Genomic DNA, 17,967 nt, shown 5'->3' on the forward strand with positions numbered 1-17,967 from the left:
CAGTGACAATCCTAAAATGATGTCTTCCATCTCTGTACTTTTTACACTCTGCAAAGTCATCCAGTGGGCCAGATTAGACTCTTTGTGGTTTCTGGCCTACAGGTATATATTCTACATTAATAGACTACACTGATCATAACTACAGTACCTACCAGCATCACAGTTGTTTTACTGAGGTATTGTGCTGGACCAGTAACATCCTTGTGTGGTTGACATGAAGAAACTTTTCCTAAAGAACATAGACTGTAGCCACGGCTTTTCACTCCATTTGCACCAATTACTAACCGGCCACTTTGATAGATACACATCTTCAACTGCTCTTTAACACCAATTATCTAATCAGGTAATCCAATGGCAGCAGCTCGATCTATTTAGGCATGTAGATATGACCAATACAGTCTGCTGAGGTTCAAACCAAGCATCAGAATGGGGAAGAAAGGTGATAAAAGTGACTTAGAAACTGGCATGGTTGGTGTTGCCAGATGGCCTGGTCTAAGTATTTCAGAAACTGCTGATCTACTGGGATTTTCCCACAAAATCATCTCTGAGGTTTCCAGAGAACGGTCTGAAAAAGAGAAAAAAGACAGTGAATGGCAATTCTCTGGTTGAAAATGCATTATTGGTACCAGAGGGCAGAGGAGAATGGCTCCAAAAGCAACTCAAATTCACTCATCGCAAAGAAAGTACTGTATGCAACAGAAGACCACACCCAATGTCACTCCTCTCAGCTCAGAACAGGAAACTGAGGCTACATTTGCACAGGCTCAAAGAAGATTGGGAAAACGTTGCCTAATCTGATGAGTCGCAGTTTCTGATGCAACATTCAGGTGGCATAAAAAACATGAATGCATGGATCCATTCTGCCCTGTGTCATATAGAGGGCAGAATGGTGATATAATGTTGTGGAGGATGTTTTCTTGGCACACTTTGGGCCCCTTAGTACCGACTGGGGATCGATGAGACACCACAGCCTGTTTGAGTATTGTTGCTGACCATGTTCTTCCCTTTGTGACCATAGTGTAGCCCATCTTGGCTGCTTCCAGCAGGACAACATGCCATACCACAAAGCTCAAATCCTCTTAAACTGGCTTCTTGAACGTGACAGTGAGATCATTGTACTCAAATGGCCTCCACAGTCCCTGAACTCAATCCAATAGAGCACCTTTGGGATGTGGAGCAAGAGATTCACATCACGGATGTGCAGTCGACAAATCCGCAGCGGCTGTGTGATTCTATCATGTTAATATGGAACAAAATCTCTGAAGAATGTTTCCAGCACCTTGTTAAATCTTTACCACAAAGAATTAAGTGTCTCAGGAGTGGATATTGCATTCCATTAAAAAGCAGTATCACTCCTTATAATTCACCCAGTGGCCGCACTGGAAACTTACAGCTGTGTGAATCTGTGTAATCACCATCAAAGGTCTTCCTGCTTTACTGTTTTAAATATTTTATATTTAGATTTGGGTTCTGTTTTAATGCTTTGAAAAAGTACTGACTTGTAATCAGACCGCACTATGACCACACCCATCACCAAAGCGAGGCTTTGTTCGGATGTTATGTACATACCTGTTATGTTTTGTTACCGTGTATTGCTTGGTTGTGATGCTGTTGTGTGTGTGACATAATCTGTTGCCAGACACACACAGTCACACACAAACTCATAAAGAGAAAACAATACCAGCCTTGCAGTCACAGCTGGTACAAATCTGAGTTGTGGTCTGAATGTTGAAGGTTTGTTTATTCCTGATGAGGACATGTGGATCTCACAGCATAGCTGAGACACACGCACACACTCACACCTCCTCTCTGTGCTTATTTGCAGCTCCGTGGACCACATTTTGAAAGCTTTGATCAAAAGCTGCAGACTGTAAGTCTCATCCTCTGTGATCATATAATTTGGGCAGCAGATAATGTGCTGCTTTGATCTTCAGTTGAGCTATGTACTGTAGATCATTGTGTCTATTTGCACCTTTAGCCATCTTTGCTTGTCTGCATCTATTGGTGCTCACGTCTATCTTTGTTATATGTGTGTTTCTGCGTATCTTTTAATGATTTTTCTTAGGTATTTCCCTGCATCATCCACCAAAGAGATGCTGGATGAGTGGCGCCCCCTGCTGTGTGTGTTTGATGTGGTCATGCAGAAGGCCATCAGCAACATGGAGCTGTTCCTGCCTACCATCATGCCCCTGGAGGAACACAGCCAGGGCTTCCAGTAAGTGGGCCAACTTGAATGGCTCTGGTTTGAAACAGTGTTATCCTCCAAGTACAGCTTGTCAGAGCCAGAGCTGACACAAAGGGTACACAAAGAGGTACAATATGTTTAACTTGTTAGTAAATCTCAGCATTTAAGGGATTTGGCTTTTTCTTGTAATGTTCAAAATGCATAGCCACATTTTCAGGCTCTGTAAGCATTTACACCTTTGCTCCTGGGAGCTTTAATGAATAGCGTTCCTCTTGCATCAGCAGTGCTTCCTTGCTCTCTTTGTTTTGCTAATATTTTGCTTTTTTTGGAAAATCTTTGCCCCTCTTTCTCTGCACTCTTCATGGCCATGTTCCAGCTACCAAGCCTCTTCAAAGCCTTCAGTGCATTCTTTAGTTCATTCACTCCTTTGCAAACTATTTGTCTGGATTTATTCTTGGATTCATAAGTACTTTCTGCACAGTTTCCACAATACATCATCTTTAATACTCTATTTTTCCACTTCAGTTTTTTTTTTTTCCTTTCTCATCCAGAATATACAGGGGAGGGAATGAGATCATATTTTGGGGAACTTGAGATTGATGAGGGGGATAAAGCCTCAGGTGTGTGTGTCATTGGGTGTGAATGTAATGGTCTGTTTTCTGCATGTGTGTGTGTTTTCAGGTTGTGGTTTGATGAATTAATGAATCTTTGGATGTCATTGCAAAATCAGCCAAGCTGGGAAGGGGTAAGACACAAACACACACACATGCGTTCAATACTTCAGGCACTTTTTGCTCTTTCTGAAATCATTTGACACTTAGTTTTAAAAACTGTTCACTGGCTTGAAAGTGGAATTCTTTAAGCCACAGTGAAGTCAAAATTAATGAAAATTCCACCTCTCAAAATTCTTCTTAAATCTGTCACACCAAGCAGCAGATTTTTTAAAAAGTTTTAATTTATTGTGTGATGGATCATGCAGCTTTCCATTTTTCTAAAAGTGCAGAGTAATTCCAAATGACACAGATTTCTACATTTCCCGATGGCAATGATTGAAATGTTGTTAAAGTATTGTCAGTTTCCACTCAGCGCAGATACGATTTTCCACTTTGGTTTCCATTCAGCCTCATGGGCCACAGTGGCCTGGCTTTGCACATTTCCTCCTTTCTTCTTCAGCATCTCGTCTCCTTTTTTCCCATTTTTTTTGGATGACACACTTCACTTGTGGAAACATCCTTTGTCCTCACAGTGAATGTTTGCCTAATGTTCTCTTACAGCACTTAGTGAACCTGTTTGCTCGCCTTGCCAATGATAACATAGGCTACGTGGACTGGACTCCTTATATTCCCACAGTGAGTCATTAGCAGAATTATGTTTGTATACAAGTGTTCCCGTAAATGTGGTTTACTGGGAACTCATGGGCTGTGTGAGAGCAGTGGAACTATTGTTTGTATATGTGCATGTCTGGATAGATCTTCACCAGGATCCTACGAAGTCTGAACCTTCCAGTTGGGGTCAGTCAGATGGTGTCACCTCGATATCTTACCAACTCCTATGACATTGGATACATAGTGTTGTGGGTGACAGCACTTCTGGTACGCAGTCTTTAGATTTTTCTGGCAAAATGTGTAAGAAAAAACATTTACATTTCATTGCAGCCGATTACTTTGCTCTTTTATATACCCCTGCAGGGTGGACCAGGAAACCCTGCACAGAAAGAGCTGACCTGCCTCTTCAACAGCATCGCGTCCTTCTACCATCCATCCAATCACGGTCGCTGGCAGGTAAGCCTCTTCCTCTCACTCGCATGCAAACATGCACACACTATGTGAAACTCCATCTTCGGTTCCTCATTTGATTTATCGCCTGTCATTCGGGACTTGGCTCGCTCTCTTTACGCAGCAGATTAATAACAGAAGGAAATCTCAGATCTGCTCACAGCAGACTGTGAATGTGGCTCTGGGTGATAATTCTTATGTCTAATGTGTGTCTGCAGTCTCGACTGATGAGGCTGCTTCAGCGTCTTCCAGCGAGTGTTGTGCGCCGTGTGCACCGGGAACGTCACGCTTCCCCTTGCTGGATCACACTGGTCCCTGAGCATCAACAGTTAACAGATGCGGATCTGCAGGAGTTCACCCGCAGCCTCACTGGAGCCTCCCTTCTGGCTATGTTCAGGTACTGCACTCTGATGGCTGTTAGCCCAAATGAAGGCTTTAAATAGGAGCTATTATTATCACTAGCGTTGTTTTATTAACTATTCAAAATGACGCTAGTGATCTTATACTGGAGCTTGGTTCTGCCCCTCAGTTCATCCACTGTCTGAAACAAGCTGTTTTGGCTTAAATGCCTTCTTCTGATTGGCTGCCCCTTACAACCAAAAGAACAGCAAGTAGGTGGGGCTTCAAAGAGAGACAAGAACTGAAAAAAGTTGTATCAAAGTGGATGTTTAGAGTAGTCTGAAGTCCAAGCCACTGGCTCCCAGGGACTACATGTGCTTACCTCAGTTTTTGAAACTTTGACTATGTTAAATAGGAACATCTGTAATGGAAAAGCGTAATGGGTCCACTTTAAACTGCTTTTCTACACAGTTCACTTGTGATACATACATATGTGCATGCATAGGGCTACAGTACAGATGTAAATACAGGCATACTCATACACACACTCACATGCTGTTCCTAATTTTGACTTGACTTGATAAGCTTATATAGTGACTTCTCCATAAATCTGGACATTTTTCTCTTAACAGCTGGATCACTACACTAACAAAATATTAACTCCCCACCATTAAGCAAGCGAGAAAATAATCAAGCTGTGCTAATTGCTATGAACATGAAACACAGCAAAACAACACGAGCGGCTTTTAAAGTCAAGCGTACGAAAAAAGCACCAAACAAATAGTACAGCAGGAAATTATGAGCAAAAAAAGTCAAAACAGCGGAAACAAACAAATGAGCATTAATGAAAAGCCCCCCCACAAAGAATAAATAATGATTATATTAGATGTTAGGTAGAGCCACTCTGTAAAAATAGTTTGTAACATGACATTTAAAACAAAGACAGTGCAAGCGACCCTGTGTGGGAAGTCCGATAGAAATGATATCCACTCGTGCAGAAATAGTTACCATAGGTGTCATTGTGGGTGTTGGTGTGAGCAGTCTGTTGCATAGTTTGAGCCAATTAATGGTCTTGCTCACCGGAGTTTAATGACGAGAATTTCTCCCGACTTTCTTTTATTTTTTGAGCCAAAATTCAGGTTCACAAATAGATTTGGTTCCATCTTCCAACTATCCTTTTTATCTCGATGATAACACTGCTGTTGTTTCGAGTATCACAGCTACCAAAAGTGTCCAGCTAATATGAAGATCGGCAGGTCAGCCTTTGGATCCCTAAAACCTCCAAACAGCAAGGTTAAAACTGGCTTAAGACAAAAGGTGTTACATATACATGAGTCATATTGTGTTTGCTTTGGTGTCTCAAGTCATCATATCAATGTTCCCTGGGTTGTAACTATGTAAACAGCCAACAAACACATCATCTGAATAATTGCCTGCCAGTTATCTAACTGCTGTGTCTCGCTAATGAGTTCAGTCGCTTCGCCTCCTCGGCCTCTGCCTAATCTGGACAAAGACAGGTCATCTGTGATTAGTGTCTACGTGTGTCGTTGTTGTTGTCGCTGCATTGCATGTGCACGACTGTTCATCTGCCCTCTCCTGGTGATTTGCAGTAAAACTGACAGTACAGATGCAGCGTACGCTCTTCAGAACCTGGCTCTCCTCACACCAGAGCTTGTCATACCACCTGTTCTTGAGAAGTAAGTATATGGATATCAGCCATCAAGCCTTTTGATGTACTGTCAAAAACATGCTGGTGTAACATCATTAATATTAATGATTTTTTTTGCTGCTTTTTATCATTCTTTGCCTTACTTTGAAGTGCTGTCTAAGTTTTAGTGAATATAAAAAGAAAGCATAATGTTGGAAAAACAGTTATTTACATAGGAAACTGTTTGCAGTTATATTTGTTTTGATTTGGGAAATTAAGCAGTATTAGTTACAAGTACTGCTTGCTTGATGTATGCCTTTGGATGGACAGTTTCAAAGTGTTTGTCTTGATAATGTACAAAATCTTAAATCTGGATCATTATTCAATATTTAGATAGAAGTATCTTTTTATGGGATTTCCAAATTGATGTGCGCAGTGGTGTTGAGCAGTCATTCTTTAGGCCTTCTGAAGGTCTTTCAAACTTGCTTTTTCACCCCTTTTTCAGTCCAATCCTTTTACCTATTGTAACCATTTTTCAGTGGAATATTTAGTTTTTAAATTTTTTTTTCAAATTTCTTTGTTTGATTCTTCAAAACATGATAAAAAGTAATAACAGAAATAATTTTGCACCAAAAATGTATTTGCAAAGTGCTGGTAGATGAATACGGCATATCCTAGTGTGGTGTGAAATAATGGGAAAAAATCCAGCAGCGGAGCTGATCCATTGATTAATGGTCTCAATGGAAGGGTGGAGATATATCTATCTCATATTTCATATTTTTTTACTGATGTCCATTAACATGCACTGTCGCTTTACACAAAAATCAAAATGAATAATAATTAATGTACACTTTTATTTAGAAAATCAACATGCACTGTCCCTTTTATCCAAACTGTTTTTGTCTTATTTATCATCCTTGTGTCTCACGTACAACAGAACCTATGCAGCAATGGAGACCCTGACTGAGCCGCACACCCTCACTGCCACCCTCAGCTGCATGATTGGGATGGCTCGCAGTCTTGTTTCCCCTAACAACCATTACCCAGAGGGCCGTGTGCACGTGCTCCCACTGCTTATGGGCTCTCTGCCAGGGGTGGACCCCAATGACTTTAGCAAGTGTATGGTGAGTAATTGATGCGTTGATGAGGAATAAAGAAGAATTGTTAGACAAGTAGACAATGCAGCTCTCACTGATTAAATTCCCATTTTTTGTTGCATATTCAGGTCTTTCCAATTAATAATTCCTGAAAGTGGAATGAATAGCTCGGTTTGAAGAACTTTGCAATTAATGCGGTTCAGTCTTCAGTTTCTGCTTGAATTGTAAAATGGATTGGTTCCCTCTTCTAGTGTGCTCATTTTCTTCAGACTATATTAATCCATCACACCAGAATAAATTAGTGCGTTTGAAAAAGTTATTGCAGCGACATCTGGTGAGGTATTTAACATGCAGCGTGATCATGTCAGATGATGTAAATTGATAAGTTGCACCTGCTGTGTCTCTCTGTCCAGATAACGTTCCAGTTCATCACCACCTTCACCACTCTGGTGCCTTTAGTGGATTGTTCGTCTGCTCCCTCCCAGCGCAATGATCTCACAGAGGTATGCACATGATACATATTAACAAAGATTAACTAAACATAATGGCGAGTCTAAAATCACATATTGATGAGCCAAAAGTTTTTGTAACTCGGGGCTGTCTTGTGCTTTTGGCATTTACTCTTAAAACTCTGGGATAAATTGGCATCCACTACAGCACTTAAACCGCCTACAATTAGAAGTTAAACCTTTGGGATTTTAACAAAATGAGACAACAATTATTTTGTAAGAGAAGAAGTAAAAGAAGAAGAAAAAACTTTCCCCTTTCTACACCGAATTACAATATTTGGAGGATCCATATGACATATGTTTGTCGGTATGTTTCTGTTGTTTTTTTGTTGTTGCAACATTGTAGCTTGATTTTGTCCAAAAGCAAAAATAGTCTACTGTTATTTTGCAAATACCTAAACCATGGGTTTGAGTATTATGTCCATGCCGTGATATTAAACATTCCATTACACTACTTAGCATAAAATTAGAAATACTGAATAAGTCAAGAGATAGTCCCCAAACTCATCTTTAGGTACACCTCACTACTAACTGGAAATTGAGACTCATCAGTCCAATTTTAGTGACCCTATTCCTGGTTGTATCCTCGCTTGAAAGTTCACAGCTGACCTGAGTAGGACCTACTCTTCTGGTCTTCTGCTGCTGCAACTCATTTACTTCACAGTTCGACATGCATTCAGAGATGCTTTTCTGAATATCTTGGCTGTAAGAGCAGTCTTTAAAGTTACTTTTCCCTTCCTGTCTGCTCAAAATAGTGTGGCTATTTTCCTCGGACCTCTGGTATCAATAAGGTATTTTCACCCAGAGAACTGATGATCACTGGATATTTTATCTTTTTTGGACCATTTTCTCTAAACCCTTGCTTGGGAAAATCCCAGTAGAGCAGCAATTTCTCAAAATACTCAGAGCAGTCTGTCTTGCACCAACAGCCATGTCACCTTTCTTCCCCATTCTGATGCTCAGCTTGAACTTCCGCCGGTCATGTTGGTCATATCTACAAGCCTAAATATACTGAGTTGTAGCCATGTGATTGGCTAATAACTAGATAACTGCATTAAGGAGCAAATTAACTGGTGAGCTGTGAGTTTGCACCATTATTAGACCGGTTTACTGCAGTGCACTAAGCAGTCAGCCCATTGTTTAAATTGCGTATTAGCCAGAGCATACGTTTGGATGCTTCACCATCATTGCACGGCAATTCTGAAATAAATGTTTACCTTATGAATAATATTAAAAACAAACAAGATTTTTTATATTTAAAGCAAGAGTGTAATCATAATTAATAAAGTCATAATTAATAGCTGCTTAATGCCAGAAGGTGACACTGATACTATAAAAGTGACGTATACTCTTCTTGTGCTACTCATAATAACTGATGAAAAAGAAACACTCACTTTATTTACACTATTTACAGTCCCTTTTCCTTTTTACATCTATTGTACAGTGGGTGTCAGCCTGTGTTATAAGACACAATATTGCCACCTACATACAATACTGAGGCGTTAATTAGTTACTAGCGCTGGATATTTTACAAAACTGTAGCATCGTATTAATATAACATTAATATAACAAATAACATCATTTCAATTGAGCGAATAATAACTATTATTATGATTAGCATTGTATTATCCCTCATTTGAATAATAGTAACCTTAAATGCTTAATTTACATTTGTTGAAATATACTTATTTGCTACCTCAATGCCAGTTTGATGAAAGCACTGAAATAATTTTCATATTTCATAGACCAAATGTACAAATGGTTGCATGGCATAAAACTGCCAATAGGGGAAATCACTTGCTAGGTCAACAGCAGCAACAAAATCTGCCTGCCAGAACCTTTAAAGGTCACTAATTGCAATATAGCGTGATGTTTTTAAACTTTACAGAAATCAAAGCGTAAAAACTGAGATGTGGATTTTCCTGGTAGCCAGCTGCTTAGTTAACCCTCCTCTTTCTGTGTCAGAGTTACACTTCAAAAGCTTTCTTCCGAGACAAGCACACATACAAAGAAATAAAATAACGCACTGTAGTATTCTACAAATACTAATCATCTCTTCCTTTCTTCCTCACAGATTGAAAAGGATCTGTGTTTCGCTTCGGCTGAGTTTGAAGACTTTGTTCTGCAGTTCCTGGACAGGTAGAGATACATTAACAAGTCTGTCATTTAGTAAAGCTTTGTTGTCAGTGTCTGAATGCGAATGCGTCTCTCTGTTTGAAATGCACCAGTTTTTTTTTTCTCCATGGCGCTGTTGACATTTTCATTACTGCGGAGTGTTTTAAGTGTGTGCTTGTGTATTTGTGTGTGTCTTTGTGCAGGTGCTTTGCTCTGATAGACAGCAGTACCCTGGAACAGACACGAGATGAGATGGAGACGGATACTCAGACTCATTTGGAAAGCCTGGTGGAGTTGGGCCTTTCCTCCACTGTGAGCACAATCTTAACACAGTGCTCGCTGGAAATATACAAGGTAGTGCATTAATACGCACCAACACTTTCAAAGCTTTCACTCTCTCTTTAATTAAGTTTATTAATTCAGTCCCCGCAGTACTCTGACCTTACCCAAACAATTCTTTATCACCTCCTAATTTAGACTGCTGACCTTAACATGGTACATATTTCCATAGCTATGCAAATGATATCCAGCTATATTTAGCAATGAAGCCACATCACACAGTTCAGCCAGTGAAAATTTAGTGGCTTGGCTTGTAATTTTCTGCTTCGAAATTCAGAGAAAACAGAACTTATTGTATTTGGCCCTAAAACCAGATTTACTCAGGATGACATTACCTTGGCCTCCTCTACTGCTATGCAAAAGCTTGGAGTCGTTTTTTAACTAGCATATATGGTTCGCAAAAAAAAAAGGCTTTTGAGTGCCTTCTCTTATCTGTGCATTGTTGTCAGAGATTGACGCATACAGTCTCTAAGTGCTGCTGGAAAACTAGTCCATGTATCTAATACATCAAGGCTTGACTATTATAATTCCTTATTATCAGGCTTTTCTAAAAGCTTTTTGAAAAGCCTCCCACTGATACAAAATGTAACAACGCAGCATGGAGAGTACTGACAGACAACGGAAAGAGATGATCCTATTTCTTCAATATCAGCTTCTTTTCACTGATTTCCTGTAAAGTCCTGACGCATTCCCATCTCAGGACGTCAAATGATGCCATTTTCAGATGCCACCTGCGTCTCACCATTACGCACAAGGTGACTTTTGGCATTGGTGCCTTGATGCATTGCCCCCGAGAGACGTTAACAGTCCTTTCTCAGAGACCTCAAAAGAGGGACGGCGGTGGGGCATAAGCCACAGGTTTATTAGCCAGGAGACCATTGTCTGCAGCTTGTTTGCACCTTTGTGTCACTTTAATTCCACTTGTTTCCACTTGCTTTTAACTTTCACTCACTGGTGAGGTTTAGATAACACTTCCTCACTACAGCAAACCTACCCACTGAAAAACATGAGTAACAGCCTCCATCTCTCTAATGCCATAACCTTGTGTCACCACAAGGACACCTTGTGTGTAACTGAGACACACCACCACAACTCCACTGAGAATGAGAGCAGGTTGAAAATCCAGGATTTAGTTTATATCCTTCCCCTCACATACAAAACCCACAGAGTGACCAAGCTCTGCTGTACTTAAAAGACCTCATAGTGCCGTGTTATCCCAGTAGAGCATTTCATTGTCAGACTGCAGGCTTACTTGTGATTCCTAGTTTCCAGGTCTCCTCTCTCCCATGGTACCAGATCCTTATTTGGACTGATGAGGCAGACTTTTATAATTATACTTAATAGCTAGGGCTTGATCATGTGACCCTGATCCATCCCTTAATTACACTGTAAGTGCAGACAGAGAATTGGATGTCTCAACAATGTTGGCAGAAGGCTGCCGCTCTATGAGCCTGGTTCTGTCAGAGGTCACTTCCTGTTAAAAGGGAGTCTTTTTATCTCACTGTTGCCAAGTGCTTGGTCAAAGGGGATGAATGGAGTTTCTATATTGTTTTAGTCTCTACTTTACCATATAAAGTATCTCATTTGATGGTTATTAATGGAGAAATGATATTTATTTCTGAAATTTGTCCCTAAATAAATAAATGAAAATAGCATTAATAAAGTACATCACTCGATCTTCTTAAATCCTTCCTCTGCGTTAGGTTGCATTGCAGAAAGTGTTTAACTTTGCCACCTCAAACATCTTCGAGACATGCGTCTCAGGCAGGATGGTGGCTGACATGTGCAGAGCTGCAGCAAAGGTACGTATATGTTTAGCTCTTGTTCTCAATTTCCATTTTATACAATATGTGAAGGTTTTCATTCAAGATAATTAAAGAATGTCAAACAAAGATTTCATGTGCTTAAGATGTTGGAAAATGCAGTTTTTCTCCACTAACATGTTCAATTTAGCTACATGCATATTTACTATGTTATGGCCTCATTTTGATGGTTTACTGTTTGTGATCTTATGCATGTATTTGTGTTTGTGCTTGGGCATCTAAATGTATGTGTGCATATCTATGTGTGTACTTTCTGGATGTGCACATGTGTGTCTGTTTGCAGTGTCATCCTTCCGAGTCTCTCCGACTGTTTGTCCCTCACTGCTGCAGCATCATCTCCCACATTACTGACAGTCAGTATAACTGTGCAACAGTTCAGTGTGTGTGTGTAGTAATGTAACTCTGTTTGCATTAAGGCTGTTCCAATAAGCGTTAAACTAGTTAATTCAGAATTCATTCAGTGATAAATGAAACCTGCAGTTTGCAAAGTAAATAAAAATCTTCATTCTTTAATTTGTAGAACACTGTTAGTTCATTTATGATCTCAAAGCAATTAGGAGGTATTATAAGACACCGTATGAGGTCATAAGAGAATTTAAAGTGAAATTGTAAAAAGCAAGTGTTTTTCTCTAACAGTAGTATTCTTTAGCAACTGGTGGTGTCTAAGTGGGACAAATTTAAGGGAAATTAGAAAGAAATTAGAAACTGCGTGAATTAACTTTGAGACTTGGCTCATGTATGTGGTCAGCCCAGTTGTATGCAAAAGCTTGGGCAGGCCTGGAAAAAGTATGTTGGCCAAAATTTCACATAATGAGGTCAGTGTATGTACAAGTAATCCCTGTGAGTCAAAAGCTCAGACTTCAGACTGCTCTAAATGCTTGGTTTCAGACAGTGGATGAACTCAGAGGTGGCGCCAAGGCCCAGCATAAGATAGACAAGGGGGGAATTTGAACTGCGAATCATGCAAAATCACTTTAGTGGACTCTGGGAAATAAGTGAAGATAGAAGTTTGACTTTAAAAGTGCCCACTTCTTTAAATGCTAGTTGACAGCTTTCATTTCATGAACTTAAAATGAGAAAATGTTAATAGTATGTGTGACATGTGCACTTTGGAGGGAAAGTTTCCTTGTGATATACATCGGAACAGCTGTTTTACTTGAAAGTTTTATTGGTCTTCTGGCTCCTGTCTCCACATTCATAGTTACCTTAACCTGCAACTTGAAGACATTTCAGTTTGCATATAAAGCTTTACACTCCTTTACAAGGACCAATTTGCATAATTTTCCATGCCTGTGGGGTGTTACAACATGAGATTGTAGATTTAGTGATGGCAGTAGTCTAATAAATTTGTTAAATAGTGCATACATCGGAGAAGCCAAACAACCACTCTACAGATGCGTAACATAGGAGCCACTTCAACAATATAAGACTCAGGTGTGCACATTAAAGGAGAAAGGAGACTCTTTCGAGGATGCCAAAGTTCCATTTTATAAGGAGAAGTAGGCAAGCATGTTCCCTGTGAACGACCGTTATTGAATAGAAGCTTGAGACCTTCTATCAGCTTGTCCAGGTGATGAAGCCCTCATTCAAATTCTGATTTGTCTCACCTCAACAACTTGCATGATGGCATGGTGGGGCAGTGCCTCACAAAGGAGCCTTAATGACTCACATGTTGTACCCTGATGACAGGGTGGCTCAGTTGACTATCACCATCACCTCCAAGGGGGCACCAATAATCTGAAGAAGTATATTCATTAACTTAAATTAAATGTAATAAAGTGTAACATAACATTTAAGAGATGGCTTTGACTGGCTATCATTGACAACAAAGTGTGTTATTTACTTGTTTTCACTCACGTGCCCACTTTTGCATAAAACTGGCTTGTGTTTTTTACATTTTGTGTCAAATACGTCAAAATTAGACCAACGCTTTAACAAGACTTGACATACTATGCTAGAGTAAGCAGCACTTTAAGCTGAGTTCTGAATTTTGGACCATAAGATCCTCAAAGTGGTAAAAATAATATTTTTGTCAAGCAGATTAATAAAAAAAAACGATACTAGTGATTATTAATTAACATTGGTTAAGTTAGTTAAAACAGCTTTAGATGCATTTTATACAGGTAAACTAATAGGCTGCCAGCTATGCAGCTCACATGGCCAAACAAGTCAATTTTGATCCCAAAATTCGACAGTAGGAGCTTGATCTGTCTGGGGAGCAGTGAAGTACATAATCCAGCTTGTTTATGTGTGTGTGTCTGTAGATGAGGAGCTGCAGAGTGAAGATGAGCTGGATAAGGAGCTGCTGTGGAATCTCCAGCTGCTCTCTGAGGTGAGAGAAGGACACACACACTCCTAAAAACGTAATGCGTGTGACTGATTATAACAATACAAGGCTTTATTGTGAATCTAGAAATGGCTGTTTGCTTTAAGAGAAGTTAATTTTCTTCACTACTGCTTGAGTGATTTGCACATTGGGGATGCCTCAGTGGAAAACACTGAAAACGTACGAGACCGGCTGGTGTGTTTATCTGTTTTTAAATTTAAAAGGCTATAGTTGTGACATTGTGAGAACCAAAAAAAAAAAAAGAAATACAGCCAAAAGACTTTTTTTGCCTCATACACCCTGCACAGTCATAAATTGCAAAGAGCTTTATTGGTAACCAGAAAATATTGATACTCTTTCAGGTTTGTTTTATTGCTCCTGAGAGCTTACCGTGAGTGGGAGCGCGCCAGACGCTACGATTTACTGGAGAACCTCAATATTTAAGACACAACTCTCCAGTGAATTGCCTGTGTGTTCATGTACTCCTGTGTGTGTGTGTTCTCTCATTAGGTAACCCGTGTGGATGGCAAACAGATGTTAAAATATCAAGGCGACCTGGAGCGGATCTTGCGTGTGTGTGTGCGTCTGCGCTGCAAACGGGCGTACACACTCGCCTGCAGTCTTCTGGAGCACACACTCCGATCGTTTTCCCTCATCTATCCCACTGAGTACCGCAGCACCTCTGGCAGCTTTGATACTGACCTCCCTATTTGGGTAAACACACACACACACGCACGCACACACACACACAATATGGCACAAAGAGATAGGAAAGAAAACATTATTTAATCCTATAAAGTGATGCTGAAGTTAAAGTCAGCTCCTTGCCTCTAGTTCCACATGTTGTATGGTTATTGTTGAAATAATATAATATTAAATCTGTCGCTGGAAAACTTTGCCACTAGTTGGACTTTTCCAATTCTAATATGACAATCTGAAAGCCTTCATTAAATTTAAAGTAAATACACCGCTGGATTATATTACTGACTAATGCTGCTCCCTCTTCAGTCAGACAGCTGCTCACAGGTAGACATACGAGTGGTGGAGGGGTTGAAACATCAGCCAAAAACCTAAAAAGCCAGAGAAATAGATGGGAAATTTGCAGCATAAATAGACCACTAAATTGGGAAAGTATGTGATGTGAGGCGTGTATGATGTGAGCAGAGTGAGCCATTTTACCTGCCTATGCAGTTCCTTGACTCTAATTGCTTAGTTTCACCTTATGCCATATTCACTAACACCCGCACAGGCGAACTGGCTGTTTTCACAGACATTAAAGTATTTAGTGAGTCACAGGAAATGATTAAATCTTCTAGGAAATGTAAAAGGCCGCAAGCTGAACCATTACAGCTGCTCTGTATTGTCCTTTAATTTATAATGCTATCTTACAGGTTTAATTATTGCAATGCAATTTCCTTTTGCGTTTATAAAGCCTAGTTCACATTTAAATTAAATGGCTACACTTCTGGGCCATATTCTGGCCAATACTGCCCGTACTCTGGCATGAAAAATAACCACATCTGTGTTGTTCAAGGAAATTAAAAACATACTTTCCCAAAGCTGGAAGTCACAAAAGCAAGAAATCCAAGGGGATCACGTAATTTTTCTTTCCCCAATAACTTCTAATATTTGTTTTTTTGTGCAGTATTGAAACGTTACCTATTTATTTATAAAACAAATCCCTCAATACCAACATTTTGTGATTGAAAAATCCACAGTGGATGAGCCACATACCTCTCACGGATAGATCTATATATTTTTAGAAAGGAATAAACAAAGAAAAAACAGTTCTTCATGAAATAGGAAGCTGTGGTTTTGTAAAGGTCAATGCAATTTTATGCAATTTTTTGCTCAACTCCTCAAATTAAAGCTCAGTGCCACAGTGGATCATGTGCATCCATCTCCCCCTGTCCCTAGCAGCCTCCTCTGTAACACCAACCCTAAATCCATAAATGAACTGTAACTTGAATATGTTTTGTTAAAAAACTAAAAATAATAAAATAACAGTGTCCAAAAATGTGAAAAAGTGGAATAAGTTCAGATTCCATGAGCCCAAAAAAGCTGCAGAGTACACACTATGAAGTGCTAACACTCACTAATTTAATTCAGCCTGTCATTGATGACAGTGGGTTTACATTTAGAGGAAGGATTGTGGATATATTGGACAAATTATGTTGAATGTGGAGCTGTCAGGCAGGAAGAAAAGAGGCAGACCACAGGGAAGATTCATGCATGCAGTGAGAGAGGACATGCAGAGTGTTGGTGTGACACAAGAGGATGCTGGGGATAAGGTGAGACGGAGGATGATGATCTGCTGTGGAGACTCCCTAAAGGGAGAAGCCAAAAGAATATTATGATGAATCTGCTAGGTAAAAATATTTATTTAGTGTTAATCTGGACTCTAGGTAATACAGATAAATATGACAGTGGTATTTAGATATTTTGACTTAGCAGCCAGTAGTTAGCAGTAGTACTAAATTTTCAGCCCTGTGTTGGGTTTTGCTTTTTGTAGTTTGTGGCAGATTATAAAATTATTTTATCAGTGGTAATCTTTTATTGTGAAGCTGCATAAGCTATGATAAAGTAAAAGGACAATGAGGAACACTAAATAAATAAAGAATCGTTTAAAAGTTGGCAAAGTGGCTCAGTTACACAGTTTAGCTCTGTATATACAATGTATCTGTGTTTGTTATTCAGTTTATAAACTGAACAATGCATTTCTAAATTCTGAACACATTATCAATGACTGCTAAATGACTGTGATTTTTCCTTTCCACAATTAGTTCATACAACAAATCACACATTTCAGTTTTTCAAGCGTTCGGGTCAACTTCTGTTCTTTGAATGTGCAATGGGCTATAAATAAAATAACAAAATGACATTCAAAATTAAAAAGGCTCAAACTATTTTGTAGTTTCCCAAATTATAATTTATTTAACAGTATTCAGTGGGTTACATACTGAACTGAGGATAGAAACAAAGCATCAGTCCTATATCGCTGGTATCGATCCACTACCAATACCAGCGTTGGTATCAATACTATGGATATTTGGGTCAATCTGCTCACCTCTAGCAATCAGGCTGAGCTATCTCATGAAGGTGATTATAAATCTAAAAAGTGAATACAGGGTTAACACAAGGTTTTCCAAATAAGCCACAAGTGTTGGATCTGACTGATTTTACAAATAAGATATAACTATACGATTTGGAAATATAAGGAGCTTACACAGATAGTACAGACTGAAAGCAACACAGCTGCTTCTGACAATTTAGTGGTATAAGTGTCTTTAAAAAGTGTCTTTAAAAGTTTTTCCAAGGGTGGAAAACATGCACTATACTCATAAAATCTGTCCTATTTTAGGCCAGGAAGGAAAATCGGCAAAAATGCTGAGTGTGTAAATTAACAGGGTATCATTGCTCCCTGTTAATACTCAGTTGTAATTCCATTAACATTTAGAGGTGCGTGAGACAGTTTTAGTTTTTATTTGTTCATCTGCAGTTCCAGTGTCTGAGAGTAAAGATTAAATATTAACTATTTAATTGTAATTTGCGCATTCGATCAACAAGTCAATTGTCAACAGGTTTTAAGATCATATATTAATGCTTATAGAGTAATGAAATTGTTTGTAGCCAACAGGAAAATGCAGCACTAAAGTTGCATCTAAGAATCTATATTTATTACTGATGCTCATCTGGGAAATGCTTTAGATGCTATTATGAAAGCAGATCCTCTTACAGTCTGTACACAGAGGTCTGAGGCATCATCACAGATTGGTGATGCTATTCCAGATTATTAAGTGGTTAGTAGGCA

At 39.3% G+C, this 17,967-nt stretch overlaps 1 protein-coding gene across 2 annotated transcripts in view; it reads left to right on the top strand.

Annotated features, from left to right (window-relative positions):
* Window positions 1-17,967, top strand: part of psme4b (proteasome activator subunit 4b) — a 46,761-nt gene that overhangs the window by 4,911 nt on the left and 23,883 nt on the right. For both annotated transcript variants that reach the window (XM_005919481.3, XM_042219752.1), the window contains exons 4-19: window positions 1,826-1,870; window positions 2,066-2,215; window positions 2,867-2,930; window positions 3,460-3,534; window positions 3,655-3,777; window positions 3,874-3,966; window positions 4,179-4,357; window positions 5,910-5,996; window positions 6,885-7,071; window positions 7,458-7,547; window positions 9,628-9,692; window positions 9,872-10,022; window positions 11,711-11,809; window positions 12,114-12,183; window positions 14,095-14,162; window positions 14,667-14,870. In XM_005919481.3, the coding sequence (XP_005919543.1) occupies window positions 1,826-1,870; window positions 2,066-2,215; window positions 2,867-2,930; window positions 3,460-3,534; window positions 3,655-3,777; window positions 3,874-3,966; window positions 4,179-4,357; window positions 5,910-5,996; window positions 6,885-7,071; window positions 7,458-7,547; window positions 9,628-9,692; window positions 9,872-10,022; window positions 11,711-11,809; window positions 12,114-12,183; window positions 14,095-14,162; window positions 14,667-14,870 (1,750 nt within the window). The remainder of the gene's footprint in view (window positions 1-1,825; window positions 1,871-2,065; window positions 2,216-2,866; window positions 2,931-3,459; window positions 3,535-3,654; window positions 3,778-3,873; window positions 3,967-4,178; window positions 4,358-5,909; window positions 5,997-6,884; window positions 7,072-7,457; window positions 7,548-9,627; window positions 9,693-9,871; window positions 10,023-11,710; window positions 11,810-12,113; window positions 12,184-14,094; window positions 14,163-14,666; window positions 14,871-17,967) is intronic.

This window comes from Haplochromis burtoni, unplaced genomic scaffold (genome assembly GCF_018398535.1).
Source record: "Haplochromis burtoni strain Fernald_Lab_line unplaced genomic scaffold, NCSU_Asbu1 Contig_37, whole genome shotgun sequence".
Taxonomy (NCBI): Eukaryota; Metazoa; Chordata; class Actinopteri; order Cichliformes; family Cichlidae; genus Haplochromis; species Haplochromis burtoni.